This window comes from Ictalurus punctatus, chromosome 12 (assembly GCF_001660625.3).
Source record: "Ictalurus punctatus breed USDA103 chromosome 12, Coco_2.0, whole genome shotgun sequence".
Taxonomy (NCBI): domain Eukaryota; kingdom Metazoa; phylum Chordata; class Actinopteri; order Siluriformes; family Ictaluridae; genus Ictalurus; species Ictalurus punctatus.
The window spans coordinates 9059121-9077393 of NC_030427.2; the positions used below are offsets into that span (position 1 = coordinate 9059121).

General features: G+C 41.8%; 1 protein-coding gene across 3 annotated transcripts; it reads left to right on the top strand.

Moving 5' to 3' along the window:
* Positions 1-69: 69 nt before the first annotated feature.
* adam23a (ADAM metallopeptidase domain 23a) lies at positions 70-18273 on the top strand. 3 transcript variants are annotated; one of them, XR_001814051.3, is made up of 27 exons: positions 70-539; positions 1096-1319; positions 2153-2229; positions 2669-2732; positions 2812-2894; positions 3196-3259; positions 3360-3432; positions 3548-3633; positions 3736-3801; positions 4038-4106; positions 4222-4388; positions 4798-4882; positions 4998-5085; positions 5194-5245; positions 5384-5483; positions 5636-5707; positions 6399-6485; positions 8946-9026; positions 9145-9195; positions 9328-9391; positions 9496-9601; positions 9712-9831; positions 11110-11278; positions 12331-12442; positions 14534-14624; positions 15917-16113; positions 16853-18273. XR_001814051.3 is itself a non-coding variant. In XM_017480689.3 (26 exons), the coding sequence occupies exons 1-26, from the start codon at positions 461-463 to the stop codon at positions 15927-15929; spliced, it is 2343 nt and encodes a 780-aa protein (XP_017336178.1). In that variant the 5' UTR covers positions 70-460; the 3' UTR covers positions 15930-18273. The 3 variants fall into 3 exon arrangements, 2 of the variants coding, with proteins under 2 accessions (XP_017336178.1, XP_017336176.1); XM_017480689.3 differs by having other exon boundaries at positions 15917-18273; XM_017480687.3 differs by lacking the exon at positions 15917-16113.

The window sequence follows — 18273 nt, forward strand, 5'->3', positions numbered from 1 at the left end:
TTAAATATTGGTATTGCTGCGGATATTATTTCCTCCCCATCATGATTCCTTTGAATAACATGAATTGGTGGGAAAATATGAAAGTGACAGGCCTAAATGTGATTGCCAGGTAGCCTTTCACCTAATGGCCTACTTCTTAGGTCCAGAAATATTACAATGTGTGCGCTGTGATTAGAGAAGAGGGTTGCTCTGTGCGCCAATGGTGTTCGTCAGATGTTGGGAAGGGAGCTGGATGCACTGCGCATGCGCAGTTTTTCTCCTGATGTATGCGCTGCTTGGCCACCGCCTTCCAGCCTTACAACCTTCTTTCCCTTCAGCTTTCCTGTCATCCGCGCTACTATCCATCCTTCCATCTCCCCCTTATTCTTCCCGTTCGCATCGCTCGCGCGACCATGCGCCAGGATCATCGTTGCGGTCTGATGCGCTGATGTCATTTTTGAAAGGTCTTCAAATATGAATCATGCGTCTGATATTCCATCCGAGTCTGATCGCTGGCGTCTTAATTGCACTGCTACCTTCGTTTTCCTCCGCCTCAGTGGGTACGTACTGTTCACCTGCATCAAATATGTCACCTGCATCATATATCTTATGATTCATATTCACCCAAGTCTTATAACCAGGTGCGCTTGCGTGTTTGACTGCAATGTATTGGAAATGCCCGGATATCCTGCTCATCATGACAGTAAAGGGGCTTCTGTGGTTGCAGTAAGCCTCTATTAGCAGCCTACTTAGTTGTGCGCTTGAATCAGTCAGTCTCTAGATAAAACATGGATCTTTAGCAGGCCTCTGCATAATCTGAGCGCCCGCAAAACAATCATAATCTGATCATCTTGTATTATGCACTCTCAGCCACCACTACATTACTAGAGAAGTTGGGGGAAAAAAAAAAAAATCAGTAAGACACTGGATTTTTTTTTTTTTTCCCTAAATGAACTCTAGTCACTTTAATCAACGTTGGAATTTCTGTTCCGCTGTAATTCGTGGTTCGTTTAGGGCAGTAGCACATTTTCCTGCACACAGCACTGCTTTTGTAGGCCCTGTTCACGTGTAACTGAGAGGATTCCGCTCAGAAGTAACCTCGTGTTGGTCCTGCAGTTTCCGTGGAGAACGAGGTTGTCGACGAGCGAGGGTCTGCGACGCTGTGGCAAGATGCGACGGCAGCACCGGAGTCTAAGAGCAATGGGAACGCTACAAGCGAACAGGGCAAGGAGGTGGCCATCACGTACCCATCACGCTTGGTGTACTACGTGAACGAGGAAGCGGAGAGCGCATACCACGACTTGGATACTCGCGCTCGAAACCAGGCAGCTGAAGGACAGGTGAGTTAGACACGGTTGTAGGATCAGATGGGGATGGGGGCGACAGGAGGATTTTTGACATACATACAGCCCTACTCACATCCTGGACAGTTTTTGATTCCTTGTGCATCTTACCTTTCTGGCTGTGAGAGTGTGTGTAATGCAATTTGAACTGGCAGTCTGATCGGTTGTTTGGGATTGGAGTGTTTTTGAATCAATGTATTTGAATCTTCAGAAGATTTGAAGATTCAGATTTGTACGTGATTTGTAAATAAGTTAACGGGCTTATAATTCCGAGCGTCTACGTTTGAGCGTGCATGTCCGAGCGTGTGATGGAATGCTGACTGAGCACTTTATTGTTGTGAGGCAAAAACTGCAAGTCCACCCCCACCCCCCCACCCCCCCTCCTTTCCGCCATCCTCTTTTCTCAGCAGCTGCTGAGAGTGGTGCATTGTGTACATCATCAAGCCTGGTGCGTGGACTCAAGCATCCTTTTTTTTTTTTTTTTTGCAAAAGTAGCAGTTTGTTTTACCCCTATAGGGAGGTGAAGGGCTTGCTTGCAGTGCACACGTCCTGCCTCAGGCTGCCAGTGCAGCATTTCAGACCAAAACAGCAGTGCTGCGTAATTTGAGTGTGTTGGGGGGTTTTTTTTCTGCTTCTTTAAGTTATGTTCAATAATAAGACTTTTACATAGTAAGTGTTTGCTTGGTTATCCATTTCGAAATGCTGTCATTTAAAATGCACATACAATCTATTACTGCTGTTCATGTTAAAGCTTAAAAGAACATGCTTTGTACGCTTCTATGTGGTTAAAGAAAAAAAAAAAAGTCTGTTTGTCTAATAAACTCCTACAGGCCATCCACTTGGCACAGGCAAGCTTCCAGCTGGACGCCTTTGGTTCTACTTTTACTCTGGATCTTGCACTAAACAAGTAGGTGTAGCGATGTGTGTTTATTTTGTGTGTCTACAAAGGGAGGGTGAATACCGAGGGCGAAAGTCACACAGCACTTTCTCTCAAAGGAGCTGCAGTTAGTACAGCATAGACTGCAGAGTGTGTTCTCCCAGTGAACACTTAACAAACGGAAAACCTCTGGGATTAAAAAGAGTGCTAAGGGACTCAGATATGCGTCTACTTCTTGTGGGTGGTGAGTGGGTGTGCGTCTGTGTGCATATAACCGCAGTGACTCATTGCAGTGTCTGAGTTTTAATATGTAACGTGAACCAAAATAGATTGATAACCTGCATTCGTCTGGGCAGCACTTAGAGCCTGGTAGGGTGCGATAGAAATGTAATCAATTATTCAAAAGTTTATTATAGTATTGGTATAGTATGCCAATTAATTCGTTGTTTTATTTATTTATTTTTTTTAGTGGTCTGCTGTCCTCAAATTATGTCGAGATCCACTATGAAAAAGACAAACCAGTTTTCTCAAAGGTAAAATCAACATACGGCCCAGTAACACACTGTTTCAGGAAAAAAAATGTTACGTAAAATTGTGTCTGTATGGTTTTAGGGAGGTGAGCACTGCTACTACCATGGTCAAGTGAGAGGGAGAGAGGCCTCTCATGTGGCTCTGTCTACTTGCAACGGGCTCCAGTAAGACACAATGCCAATCCTTTGTGTTTGTGTGTGAGTGAGTGTGTTTACACACAAACCTTGCTAATGCTTGCGTGTGTGTTTGGAGACCCACTGTGAGGCCAGATGGCAGGTGGGGCTCATGAAAGGCTTTGAATGTCATCATGTTAGTGTGTGGCGGTGGATCACAGAGCGAGGTAGACAGAGAGGGCGGACATGTACTATGATAGCAATTATGATCTTTTATATCACGAACAGGTGAAATGATTCCTCTTGTTTTTACTGACATTTAGTCATTTTTCCTTCTGTTCCTCTCTCACAGTGGAATGTTTGACGATGGAGTGTTTGTCTATTTCATCGCACCCCTGAACCAGACTCAAGCTGTGGTAAAAATCGCAGTGTGCTTTTTTTCCCATCTGCAAAAACGTGCTCTGCATGCCTGTACTTGACTAATTCAGTCTGCATAATTTGAACTTTGACCTACAGGGCACGGGGCCGAGGCCCCACACCTTGCGTCGGACATCATCACTCCGTATGGGCCGAGCCCCTGCTGATTTGGGTAAGAGTGCGCGGTCATACATTTTTTTCATGATTTTTTTAGTGAGTTACATGGTTCTTGGCCTGGTTTCCATGGTTACACCTCTCCATCTGTCTATGTCTTTTTTCTCTTTCAGCTTCTGAGGACCAGGGGGAGGATGAGGAGGAGGAAGAACAGATCTTGTCCGACATGCCTTGGCTCAGGCGGCGCAGGAAACGAGCAGTGAGATGCCGTATTCCATTCTTTTGGATTTTTTTTTCTTTTCTTGGATCCCTTGGATTTTCTCGTCTGTACTTCGTAGTTATGATTAACTTTCTCTTTTAGGTCCCGCAGAAGGCGTTCGATGAGATCAAGTACCTGGAGATCATGATCGTCAGCGACCACAACACGGTTGGTTTATACGAATCATAAGAAGGTTTATTGTTTAGTTAATACAAAGCTAAATGAATGAGTGTATATTCTGTACTGTATAGTTTGCATGCTGTGGTCTGTAATATGCCTGTTGGTCACAAGGGGGCACAATATAACCAGCAAATAATAACAATATGGTTATAGCAAATTAACAAATGGAATGATAACCCACGCATGGTTTCGTGTAATATTTACAAAATGTATTCATTTTGCAGTTTAAGAGACATAAAAGCAAAAAGCATACGCGGAACTTTGCCAAATCAGTGGTGAACCTCGTAGATGCTGTAAGTTTAGTTTATTTTTGCCACAATACCAAAACCAAACGCATAATGTCTATTACGCATTATACAATCGTCCATTCTATCTTCTGATGTTGTCTATTATATGCCATACCCTCAGATATTTAAGGAACAGCTTAACACGCGTGTGGTGTTGGTTGCTGTTGAGATCTGGACAGATAGGGACAGGATTCCTCTCAGTGTCAAGCCTCTGGACATGCTGAAAGATTTCTCCAAGTACCGGCAGCAGAACATCGGCGTCAGCGCAGATGCGGTTCACCTGTTCACGTGAGCATGCAGTTGGGATTGATAGAGCTGTTGTCGAAGAATAATTCTTTTCTATATAGGGCTTTTTATCTACTCAAGGTCACCTTGAGTACAGTGACCATTATCATGACATTTGTGATTGTAGATTAATCCAGTTATGTAAAATAACCTTTATCTGCAGCAGTTAAACAGGCAAGGGTTCTTATCAATAGGAGTCACACCAGGGTCCCAAAACGTGTGCAAGTAATTTCCGATGGTGTCCGTGTTACAGAGCTTATATAGTAAGCATACTGAGGAATAAGTCTTGTGCGTTGTTTTGTTTTTAATATTTAGCAAAGAGAATCAATTTCCTTTCTATTGGAATGTCATTTATTTACCTTCCTATTCGTTTGGGAGTTATAGTAAAAGGAAAATATTGTTGACTTTGCAGGAATGTCACGTTTCATTACGGCCGCAGCAGCATGGCCTACATCGGAGGAGTATGTTCCTCTGGAAGAGGAGTAGGGGTTAACGAGGTGAGGTTCATTTCATGGAAATTTTCAAATCAGCTCTAGTGAAAGGTTTGCATTAATAGAACGGGAGTTATCACGCTACAAACCTGTCTCTCTTTGGTCTTTCTTTGTCTGTCAGTTTGGCAGCACGTGGACGATGGCTGCCTCTCTCTCCCAGAGCCTGGCACAGAATCTGGGCATCCAGTGGGACCCTGTTATCAGGAGAAGTATGTCTGAAACTGTGTCATACTCCACAATTATTTTATACCATGCCTCAAGGGTAGTATAAGGCTTTGATTTGAGCTGAAAGTTCTGTCTGTTTTGTGATTATCCAGAGGAGTGCGGCTGCATGGATTCCTGGGTGGGATGCATAATGGAAGATACTGGGTATACACATACACACACACACACACACACACACCGATGTCAGGTTAAGCCTTGTACGTCTGCCATAACTGTGGTCAAAATATGATCTATTTTACTCCCAGTGTAGCAATATTAAAATCACTTCTGTTTTCATTTCAGAGTGCAGCATCCTCGCAGGTTCTCCAAATGCAGTATCACAGACTTTAAGAACTTCCTGCTCAAGGGAGGAGCGTCCTGTCTTTTTAACAGACCAAACAAGGTGAACCCAAACGCTGTGTGTTCCCCCAGACACACTGCAGATCAAATAATTATTTCTATACACACACACACACACACACACACATAACCATCATGAAAAAAAGCACATTTGTGCATACTGTAATTCATAGATAATGTTGTGTCTGTTGGCAGCTCTTTGAGGCTACAGAATGTGGCAATGGGTATGTAGAGGTGGGAGAGGAGTGTGACTGTGGAACCAGGATGGTGAGTTCACCATATACACCATTATTAGAGGTCGACCGATTGCAATAATCAGTTCTGCCGATTAATCGGCGCCGATAGTGATAGATCCAGGAAAAATACACACAGATAGTTTTTCCCAGCTGCTTCTGTCATGATACAGTACAAGAGCGGCCTCTAGAGGTGAAATAAAAACTATCGCCGACGAATTTTGTTGTGTTATTTGAAGTGCTCTTTTTAAAATTCATTTTGGATGTCCCTATTTTTATTCGTTATTTGGATTGTTACTTTTTGGTTCAGTTCGGATGTATAGCTTTTATTTACTTTAATACTGATTAATAGTTATTTCACTTAGAAATAACTCCAGTACATTTTCATGGTAGAGTCAGTACTGTTTATTGTTGTAATAAAGTTCAGCAGTGTTTTACTTTGAGTGTTCTGTTTTCGTTCAGTATCGATTTTTAAAACTATCGGGTGATTAATCGGTTATCGGCAGGTACTGCCCAACTTAGATATCGTATCGGTTAAATCCACTATCGGTCGACCTCTAGCCATTATTACCACTTATTATTGCTGTAGCAGCATATATGAATCTGCATTAGTGTCACTCCTGTCAAAGCACTGTCTTCCAAGCCAGTATTTAATGACATAAAAAATGTATGAGCGTTGTGAGAATGCAGTGTGATTGCATGTGTGTGTGCTTTTTCTGGAGCAGGAGTGCTATAAGGACTGCTGTAAGAAGTGCTCTTTGTCTAATGGTGCTCACTGCAGTGATGGGCCGTGCTGCAACAGCACCTGCCTGGTAAGAGCTCAGCACTTCCTGGTCTTTCGTTCTCTTAATGATGATGGGGGTTGAAGGAAGAAACTCTAAAAGCATCCAGGTCTTATTTATGCTCCTTATTGAATTACAGAAATAAATGCGTTGCATGCTTAAATGATTGGACAGCGCTGCAAGTTCCAGCAAATTGGGGAATTTAACTTAAATTTAACTTCTAGAACATTCTGAAGCTTCATCAGTCATTTTAACAGTCATTTTAAGCTACTTCAAAATAATGTTTTGCCCCCGTGTTTTTCAGTTCAGTCATCTGTTGTGTTTTTTGTCTGATTGGTCACAAGGTGTTTTCTATATCAATAGCTCTGACAGCAGTCATTCAAATCGCAGGTATATATTATTACTACGTTATCGTTTCTATAGTAACTCATTTGCAAGGACTTGTACGGAGGACACTCTAGCGCTGGGTCCGAGTCCACCTTTGTCGAGTTCGAGTCGAGACCAAGTCCTTAACCAATCGAGTTCGAGTCCAAAATGAGCCGAGTCGGAGTCAAATCCGAGTCTTTGATGGCCGAGTCCGAGTCGAGTCCGGCCGAGTCTAGAATGTGATTATATTGAAAAAAAGATTTGAAATTGCAATTGTAAACTCAACACTGAGCTCTTAAATGAATATTTTAACCTTCCCAAACCAACGGCAACATAAACGTAACAATAAATACCATTATCACACCTTGCCATTGCCATTTAATATTTTTATTTCATGACATCAGCACCTCAACTAGTTTCCTATCAAAAATGATTTCAATAAAAAAGGGATATAGAGGTATATGTAGAACTTTTATTATATTACAAGTGTATAAAAATACAGATTAATGTGTTTTGTTATTCTATCACACTATATTGTGTCCTCCAGTTCGAGTTGACATTTCAATGGTTTGATGCCTCTCCCCCACAGTTATATAGACTGAGAGAGAGAGAGAGAGAGAGAGAGAGAGAGAGAGAGAGAGAGAGAGAGAGAGAGAGAGAGAGAGAGAGAGAGAGTGTGAGAGTGAGTGAGTGAGAGTGTGAGTGAGTACGAGTACAGAGTACAGAGTAGAGTTACATTTAGCAGCAGGTCATAACAACAAGCTTCATACTTTATTACTGCTTTTAATCCGTCTACATTTTAAACACTCTACATATAATCTAAGCCTAATAATAAACAATAAAAGACTGTTTATAGCTGCTATAAGTGATAATTTCCCCTTCTAATCTAATCTCATCTCTTATAACAGGAACTAGCTTGTCTCAAGGATGTTTCACGACATAACTGTAAATGTTTAAAAGTACAACATCTGGTTCTTTAGTACATTTAATAATTGACATATTGCTCAGGTTTAAGAGGAGGGAAACACTTCAGGACATGCTGGCACTTCAAGGTGCTACCAGAGTCACACATCTCATCACCCCTCCATTGATTTTGTTCTAGTAACAGCATGCCCCATCGTGTTTTATTCCTTACTTATGACTGCTTTATTTTATAGATCTCTTATCGGATTCTGTTATTTATTATCATTTCCCTGGGTAATGTTTCCCCTGGGTAATGTCTTAATCTTCTCTTTCTTATTAATAATTCTCTTTAGTATTAATAAAATACCTTTTCGAAGAAAGTCATGTGTCTGTAGCTCCTCAGCTTAGGTAAGCAGCGAAAATAAATAAATAAATAAATAACGGGCTTGGTTGTACATGTTGCCACTATTCAGGCATTCTAGCATAGGCATGATGCAGCAGTGTGCCTTAGGAGGGTCAATGAATAATGAAGCAGCTGTATTTGTCTGGATTTTGGGTTATCTTCAGCTACCATTTGCCAGTGTTGCTGGCTGTAGGTTTAAAAATGGATACCATATAAAGCACAGCTTCTTTGCCATCTTCTTTGCTAGATCCTTTGCCATTCTTACTTGTACAGCTGAGAAAGCATAAATAAACTAATATCGTAATATTAAAAGGTAATGGTTTTACTGGCGACCCTCAAAACATTTTCTCTTATCTCTGTCCTCTTCTTTGCTACTGTACTTAAAAGTACGATGTTACATTTATTGTCACTATTGCACTCTTTACCTGGCTGTTACCGCAGTAACTGCTATTTATTTATTTGTTTTATTATTATTATTTTTTTTTTTTTTTTGGTATTCTTTTGCACGACCTGTTATATTTGACACTTCCATACTAGAACTGTGTGCTGGTCGGCGCTACACTGTCACTTACTGTGCCTATCGTCCTGGTTTAGTGGTCACTGTACTGTCTTGTGTTGTTTGCACGTGCACTTTATGTAGAAATGTGTAGGTCTTATTTAGTTCTGTGTCGTCTCATGTGGTTAGTGTGTTGTTTTATGTAGCACCGTGGTCCTGGATGTACGTTATTTCGTTTCACTGTGTACTGTACCAGCTTTATATGGTTGAAATGACCATTTAAAAAAAAGGCACTTGACTTGACTTGACTTCTTTTCAACAGTTCCTTCCCAGGGGCTATGGCTGCCGCTACTCTGTGAATGATTGCGATATTTCAGAGTCTTGTTCAGGAGATTCTGGACAGGTTATTGTTTGCACAATCACTCAGACATATCTCAAGCATGCACATCCGTTTTTGCTTGTGTTTTCTCCAAGCTTAGGGAAAATAATGAACGTCACTAAAGGTTTCTTTCGTCTTACAGTGTCCTCCTAACCTACATAAGCAGGACGGGTACCCCTGTCAGCTCAACCAGGTGCAGTGTTCAGCTTCAGAGTTCTCAGAGTCCGTCTTTCATTAAAATATGATACAGGTGCTTGCAGTCATGCTGTTCTTCACACACGTGCTTTAAGCACTTCACCCGAGCTGTTGCTTCTTGCTGCTCCAGGGCCGCTGTTATGGGGGTGAATGCAAGACCAGAGACAGCCAGTGCAAGTACATCTGGGGTACAAGTGAGTTACGGAAAAAGCAGACAAAAATATAAAATACGATCCGAGTCAGATGCAAATACTGAGCGAGCCACTGGAATATAATATGTTCTGTTTTTCATTCTCAGAGGCAGGAGGTTCAGAGAAGCACTGCTACGAAAAGCTGAACACTGAGGGGACGGAGAAGGGAAATTGCGGGAAAGACGGAGAGAAGTGGATCCCCTGCAGTAAACAGTAAGCAGCACATTTAACTATCATTAGCTGTTGAATTTGCACGTTGAGCTTCAGCGGCAAACTCGACGAGTGCGCGTTAAAAATATGCTTTGAACGATCTCCATCTGCAGTGACGTGTTCTGCGGGTACCTGCTGTGCACCAACATCAGTAGAACCCCTAGGATCGGGACACTGAAAGGCGACATCACCCCCACCACTTTCAACCATCAGGGACGTCTGGTAGACTGCAGGTCAGTACCACCGTGTGTCTCAAATCAAATAAAAATGCTTCGCAAAATATAACATTATTTTCAGATGAATGACGCAGTTCTAATCTAACGTAGTTTATATAGTCGGTCTGATCGAGGGCTTGAACTGCACCATGGATTATACTGACTCCAGGTGTATTAGAAACTAAACTCTGCAAGACTCTCACAAGACTCTGTCAGTCAGAAAAACCCGAGCCAACAGCATTTTCAGCGGTTTTGTCCGTCACACCACAGCTAGTCAATATAAAAGGGTGAGGATAATCCAGTACATGCTTCCACCATGAGACATGAAGCTAGCTACCATATGTTTATAAACTGCTACGCATGAAACATCATATCTCATTGGCTTACACCAACTGTTGATTTTGCATGTTTGCAGCCATAACATTAAAACCACTGACAGGTGACGTGAATAACATTGATTATTTCATTAAAGTGGCACCTGTCAAGGGGTGGGATATATTAGGCAGCAAGTGTACAGTCAGTTCTCAAACTTAACGTGTTGGAACTTGGAAGCAGGAAAAATGGTCAAGCCTACCAAAATTGCTCCAAGAATGAACAACCGGTGAACCGGCGAAGGGTCATAGGCGCCCGAGGCTCAGTGATGCGCATGGGGAGCGAAGACTAGCCCGTCTGGTCCGATCCTACCGAAGAGCTAGTGTAGCACAAAGAAAACGGTATTCCCTAATGGCACTGGCGTCTTTCAGCAGGATAGCACACTCTGTTATGTTCAGGAATGTTTTGAGGAACATGACAGAGTTGGAACAAGGTGCCTCCAAATTCCCCAGTCGAGCATATGTGGGATGTCACAGGGTCAGACCTGCAGGTTTTGGCAGCACAAGGAGGACCTACACAATATTAGACAGGTTGTTTTAATGTTAGAGCTGATTGGTGTAAGCTGCTGCACAAAACCGATGTTTCCCAGTTTTACTGTATGTTTTGTTTTTGTTTTTTGTAAGAACATATTTAGACCTTTTCCTAAGGCACGCTAATAAATGCCTGCCCAGGAACGATATCTCGATTGAAATTTCCCGCAGCTTTATAAGATTTCCAGCTTGACTGTCAAATTTAGTAATGAACAATAATAGGTGATGATGATAATAATAATAATAATAATCATCGTCATTTAGATGTATTGAACAGAAGCACAAACTCAGTGCTTCTAAGGCTAGGACTCATGACATATGAAATGACTTGTGTTCTTCAGTTTATTCCTTTTCATTTCTGTTTGGATTAATCTCTTACCCTCCATACCTTCAGTGGCGGCCGTGTACTCTTGGATGATGAAACCGATCTGGGTTACGTGGAGGATGGGACACCATGTGGCCCGTCCATGATGTGCCTTGAGCGGAAATGTGTGCCTATCTCCTCCCTCAATCTTACAGCCTGTCCTTCCGGACCCAACGGACGCGTGTGCTCTTCACATGGAGTGAGTCACAAAACATAACATGCCTGTAATACACTTTTTCTAATCACAGAACTTGGATCTTTTCTTATTCGTACCACAATGCTATTGAATTCTTGAATCTGTTTGGGCAGAAGGTGGTTCATTTTCTAGAACAGCAGCGGTGACTGCAGTGCTAGCTGTAATTCAAATTACATGCTTATGTTAATGCACTCAATCTAATACACTAATGTTTCTCTTGCAACAACTGAGTCACACTAAGTTGACTCATTTTCCTCACTCGAGCCTAATAATACGACTAATAACAAAGACGTTTAAAAACCTATTGTCGTTGAACAAAGAAAAAAAAACGCTTCATCATTGACACGGTTATGTTTATGGAAGGAATCTCCAGTGTCAGATCTTTGTAACGTTCAGTAAGTTTTCCAGCGTAGGAGAGTCTTCAGGACAGAGCTGAATGTTCCAGGTCCTTGGTAACATGACATTTTTTCTTATTGACCTGAAGAGAGACTTCTTAGTTAGCTGATGAATCATGTGTCTTAAACCAGGAAATGCGCTAAACAAAGCAAGAAAAGAAGGTCCAATGGTCTGCTCTAACAACTTACATCGAGCTGTAGATCATAGCAACATGTTTCTAGTTTCAGTTTTCTAATTCTGATTCTTGATCCATTCCTCTAGTAAACAATTAAATTAGAATTTTTTTTTTTTTTTAAATTCTGTTCGCTGGAGGAAACAAAATTGCTGAATTAGCTCCGACCTTGCTAACCCGTTGAGCTCTCTTCAGCTGAATCAGGTGCAATTATAGCTGCACTAATGTTAATGAATGCATAATGATGTGCACCAGAGAGAGCCCACACATGGTTTTAATGTTAATAGGCTCTGCTGAATGGATCTTATATCACTGAGGCGCTAAACAGCTGCTATATTGATGTTGTGGATATCTTATGTGAGTCTGAAGCATGGACCAGGTATGGGCTCTCTCCTGCTTAGGTTTCACAGCAGATTCCTGTCCGTCTTAATTCCGTCGGTGTCGTGAGTGAAGGATCGTTTTTGCTGTATTTATCCGTTATTCTCAGGTGTGCAATAACGAAGCCACATGCACCTGTGACTCCACCTGGGCTGGGACAGACTGCAGCATGCACGACCCGCCGAAAGAACCACCTGCCGTTGAAGACGAGGGTCCCAAGGGTTCGTGATGACTCCTAGCCCTTATTTCCGTTCCACACAGACAGCAGTAACATGCTAATTGTAGCGATACCCCAATATAGACCCTCAACCACATTCAAATCACTGCTTCAAACTGGGCTTCCCCATATGCATATGCATTCTTAGCTTGGGGCGTTAACTTACATTTTCTCTTCTGAATCCCCCCTATTTCCTCTGCGCAGTGAGCGTGGCCACTAACAGGCTGATAGGGGCAGTGGCAGGGACCATTCTGGCCCTGGGGGTGATTTTTGGAGGCACTGGGTGGGGAATAGAGTAAGCACTTCTTATCCCTTTCAACGCCACTCCCCCAACGAGCGGGAGATCTTGTGATCCCTTGTTTGCGTGTCTGTGTGTTTTCCTCCCAGTGGCTTTTGTCCATCGTGGTTGTTGTGCCTGTTCCATGTGATTGATCGGTGTTGTGTAACCTGTTGGATCGATCAGTAAATACCATTTTCTCCCTTTTTTCCTTGACTGTAATCACTTTGGATATTACCATTATTACTCTGTGTGATGCAGTGTTGCAGTGCTCTCCTTTCTGGTCCATGTGGGGCATTTGTACACGGAAACGAGAATATAAGAAAGGAGGATAAACAGCCATTTATGGAAATAAGCATAAGAGTATGAAAATGCAGAATTTAAAACTGTCAAGCATAGCTATGTGCTGAAGTAGTCTGTACGCAGCTCAGCTCAAGAGAGTGCAAAAATGTTCTGGCGCTTGTGAGTGTGTTTGTGTGTCCGTTGCTCAAATTTTGTGTGTGTGTATCTCTGTATGTGTATGATTCTACTACCACTTCTACTAAATCTTATCCGTATCAGTAACACTTAGTATTATGAAACCATTAGGGTCGAGGCTTATTGCATGGGGTCTCGTCATAGGCGTTAGACTCTTCTGCATACACAAAAGAACAAAGACACAAGTGTTTCAAGTCCTTAATCGTGGTGTGTCTCTTCCAAACTGCAAACACAGTAAATAGAAATTCTCTGCATGCTGTTAGCTAGCTCCTTCAATCAGAAATAGGTTTAGTTCAAATAACCCACCTTATGTACGGTATGTTTATTACATCCGCTATTGTATTTCATTTGCACTTTGTCAATCGTTGCAGTTTTATGGATATATCAGTGATGCAAGCTTGAACAAATTAGCCCCCATGCACACAAAACCTAGAAGGGGGTTTCATCAAGCGTAATCACTTGATGGAACTGTCAACAATAGGCTGCGTGAATCTACACTCTGGGCTAGAAAGAAATTAGCCCCAGCTTCTTCTTAATACCATTCCATGTTTTTATTTTATTTTTTATTTTTTTGAATTATGGCTATTGCTGATGCTGTTTCCATAAAAGTTAAAAAAAAAAAAAAAAAAAAAAAAAAAAAATCTAAATTCTTTAAGCCATTTTTTAACAGCAAATACGAAGATGTGGATGGATGGATGGATGGATGGATTTACCTTATTTTTTTTTGTATTTATTCTTTGAAAAAGAGGGAGAGCTTGGCCCTGCTAAGCAGTTTATACCAGCCGACCTATAATATACAATGCAGCAAACTTGCGTCATATTTTAGCCCTTAGAATGTAACAAAATCGGGCTGTAAGTTCCTTATTAGTGTGCCTGTGTGTTATTTGCTCAGGTTGTGTACATGTATATATGTGTATATGTATGTGAGCGTAGTCTTGTCAGACCCCCCAGGCACTGTTAATATGTCTAAGTCACTAAGTCATTGTGCCCTTAGTTGTTGCTTTGTGGATTTCTAATGGTTTATTACTACACCAAGTTGTGCCACACCCCAACCACCAACATCAACATGCTACTGTATATACCAATGATAAGTTTTTGTTTAATTATCTCCCATGGCCTTATATGTACCCTGCAGTTTTTGTATCGTCCTGATTACCATCCAAGACACACTGAGAAACTTACAAAGGCTCTCTAACACCTAGTGCTGCAGCAGCTAATGCAACGGAGCTGGCGATGGAGAATATGACATCCTCTTGCATTTCATGTGTAAAAGCCTGCGTGCTGTGTGTACTGCCCTACACAGCTTACATCATGTCTTTCTCCCATCATGCCCCTTTGCAGGTCCTAGTGCCACCAACCTTATCATAGGCTCCATCGCGGGGGCCATCCTGATGGCAGCCATAGTGCTGGGGGGGACGGGATGGGGATTTAAGTAAGAGTCACACCGCATGCTTCTTACTGCCTGCCTGCCTGGTTCAGGCTAACACACACGAAATCACACATGCACACACATAGCAGCAGCACACATACATCAGGGCCTGAGCTTCTGCTACAGATTCTTACATAGCATAACATGCAAGGGCGGCATTTTAGGTCCCATTTATGAAGATGAAGTGCCATACTATCTGAAGTTATGTTTGTCTTCATTATTATAATAAATATATCTCGTGCGCAAGAATTAGCTAATCTTTAATCTGCTAAACGCATACTTAGGTGATAATTTGGTGAATTACTGTAAATCACATATTTACTGTAAAATATATATATACTTTACATACCTCTATGAATTATTTATATGTGTATATATATATATATATATATATATATATATATATATATATATATTTTAAAATGAATACCTGATTAATAAAACCTGTTATAAATGTAAATGACACAGTTAATCAATCCCATGCTGTTGACTATTTATTCATACAAAAAGTTTTGGGATCGGCTAAGCCTCTGTAGACTGTAGCAGAACCTCCAGAAAAACTGGCCCGACGCTTGAGATGCATGCGTGCAAAATGATTTAAAAAAAAAAAAACAGTTATGAGTTATGATGCTACTGAAAAGATAAGTTGATGGGAACAAAGAGAAAGATGCTAATTAATGATCAGCAAATTTGAGTGCTATTTTCTCTCTCATAAACAAGATGTGTGAAATTTATATTTCATTTTAATCCAGTCCATAGCATATCAACCAAAATGTTCATTTGATAAAGCTGGATTTTTTTTTTTGTTGTTGTTGTTGTTGTTGCATTTATTTATTTATTTATTTATTTATTTATTTAAAATGTGTTAAAATGTAGACATTTAAGTTCATAAAATATGTTCATTATAAAAGAATTTGACAGGAAGTGCAGCAAAGGTAATGGGCTCAGTAGTTAGTTAACTTTGGGAGTTGTATAACAGTCTAGGGGGATTTAGCTCACTTCAGCATGCTGGTCTGTACATAGCATCTTGACCACATAGGGTTTGTGCATGTGGACTGGCACCTACAAGGCAAAGCTACAACAGGATGCTGTGTATAAGAGCATTGCACAAAGGCCAAGCTCACCTCGCTGGGCGGGAGGGGACGGTTTTCCTGGGGTCTTGGGGGAGGGGAGGTTGGTTTTAGGGGTCGGGTTTTGATTTGTTTGGGGGGAATTGGGGTGGGATGACCAGTTTCTGACCCGCTCTCCTCGCCGTGACCTCTCTTTCAATCCCTTCCCCTTCCGTTGTCTGAAAGGGTGAAAGTATGAGCGAAGAGGGGTGGAGGTTGTGTCGTAGGCAGCCTTTGTACCATGGCTGGCTGCTACGCCTCTCTCTAACCTCGTGGAAGGCCCTGGCCCCCCCTCGAAAACCTAGAACAGAGCAAGACCCCTCACGCCCCTACCCGGACCCGCCCGACACTGCTGCCTTTACTGCCTGCTTCACTGAGACCTGGTACAGATACGCGCTGCACCGCACCTGCATGCTTCCCCCGAACCTCCTCCTCTGTCCCCCCACACTCAGCGATAGTGGCGTCTCCCGCCTAACCTCTATGTGGACAGGTGCATGTTAAACTGCTGGGATGCCCCACATCACGCCATGCTATAGGGAGATTGTGTCAAACCTCCCTCTGTCGTTGTGACTCTTGTTGCCTTTCTTGTTGTCGCTGGTGGTATTGTTCGTCGTCGTTCATGTTGTGGGTGTGAACATCCTGTTCTGACCCTGAGTGTTGTAGACTGTTTAGTCCCTTTTTTGTGTGTGTCACTGTTCTCTCCCAGGAGGTAATGTTGTTTTTCCATATCCTTCTTTGTCTTTCTAATGCACACTCACACTCACTAGGAGGGACACTTCTACGTCCACTCCAACTGCACAGGAGGGCCTCTGTTACCCCATGCAACCCAACAATGTCAAACAGTGTCGCACTTCACAGGAATAACGTTCTGGAATAATTGAGACAGCAGTGTGTTAATTCTTAAAAAGTCAAGGTCAAGGCATGCAACATTATTTATCAAGTTCAGTTCAAGGACTCGCTCACATGGATTTGCTTTTACATGGCGATTGCTGGGTTGCTCGGGTACAGTGGTTAAGTTCAGTGTTCAGAAAGAGCTGTTGTGGTGTAAATTTGATATTTCTGGCATTGCCTGCACTAACTCCTGTACCTTCTGTTCCCTCTGCGTTTGGCCATGCCACCAAGAAACGTCAAAAAAAGACGATACGACCCCAACGCCAGTGCTATCTAAAGGACCGGAGACTTCAGCCTTGCCTGGTTTCCCTTGGGATTCTGAAAGTGAGCTACCTGCTGGACTGTACCCTCTCCTGCTGCTAACAGCCAGTTAGCTTTACTTGAACACAAGAGAAAAAAAAAAAAAAGAAGAAAGACAAAGATGAGTAGAATATTTTTCACCCAAAGTCTGGTACCCAAAGCCTGTCCCAGTCCCCTCTACTCTTCCATGACCTTTGAACCATTACCCAGTTTTGCATGGGAGTGTGTTCTTGTTCCTGACTTCCTGGCTTGATTTTGGCATGACCATCCATGGCTGTGGCAATTGCATGGCAGTGGAGGGTCACTAACTCAAAACAAAAAGGGAAAAAAACTGGAGAGCAAATATTCCTAAAGAAGAGCAATCTAGAGCTGAGTCTACACTGACCATACTGCCAGGTGAGACTCTCCTGTAGTGGTCTTAAGGTCTGAAAAGGCCTAGGTCATCTGACCACGCTTCAACATTGGGGGGGGGGACGACTCATTCCATTTTGAGACAAACATGAGATTTTGGTCTCGTGATCTCAACGTTGTTTTACATGGACATGGATTTCAACTGCTTTTTCTTTCAAGTTTCAGCATGTTGTATTGCAGGCATTTTATGCCACATTAACAGAAAAAAAAAAACGAAAAAAAAACTCACGAAGAAAGAGCATCCAACAATTTGGCCAGCAACTTCTTTTTCTGCTTAATGAGTTCACCTTAAATCACCCCACACATGCACAATGAATTATATATGCCTGGTAATGTCAATAACTGCTCCCCTTACTACTTATTATACTGAACTACCATGTGTGGTCTGTCCTATCGGTTAATCAGAGAGCTGCATGAAAAAACTGCACAGGGTGCAGAGCCATGTGAAGCCTGCCACGCTTCTTAAGGTAACTGCATGTCAAAGGAAAAACAGATAACTTTTACTTACTATGCAAAAAGGAAATGTCGCACAAACCCTATGGATCAGTACCATAGAGAAATGATACTAACAATGAAATTGCTATCATTAGGCAGTCTTTTATATGCTTGGACATGTTGGTCTTTTAAATTAATTACTTCTATTTAAAATGAATGTGTTTTTTTTGTTTTGTTTTGTTTTGTTTTTTTTTTAAAAGAAGAACCTTCTAAAAATTTGTTACCATAGTCAAACTTGACAGACAGATGAACAGAAAAACTTGTAAGTAATCAGCACCGGGCTATTGTTTGGATCGGGAGGGTTTCGTTTTGGGTTTTCAAGGGTTTTTTCTCCACTGACTTATGGCACCTGATGTCAATTCTCATCTCCTTAATACTTAAAATTCATCTCATTTTTCCCATGGAAACACTGACAGAAGAATAAAGTTAATCAAATTTAACAACAA

What these genes read in the sequence shown, in the direction of transcription:
- adam23a (XM_017480687.3), top strand. Translation starts at nt 461, where the DNA reads ATGCGTCTGATATTCCATCCGAGTCTGATCGCTGGCGTCTTAATTGCA. An exon ending in GTTTTCCTCCGCCTCAGTGG is followed by an intron (nt 540 to 1,095) that starts GTACGTACTGTT and finishes TTGGTCCTGCAG; the next exon opens with TTTCCGTGGAGAACGAGGTT. An exon ending in GAGGAGTAGGGGTTAACGAG is followed by an intron (nt 4,883 to 4,997) that starts GTGAGGTTCATT and finishes TTTGTCTGTCAG; the next exon opens with TTTGGCAGCACGTGGACGAT.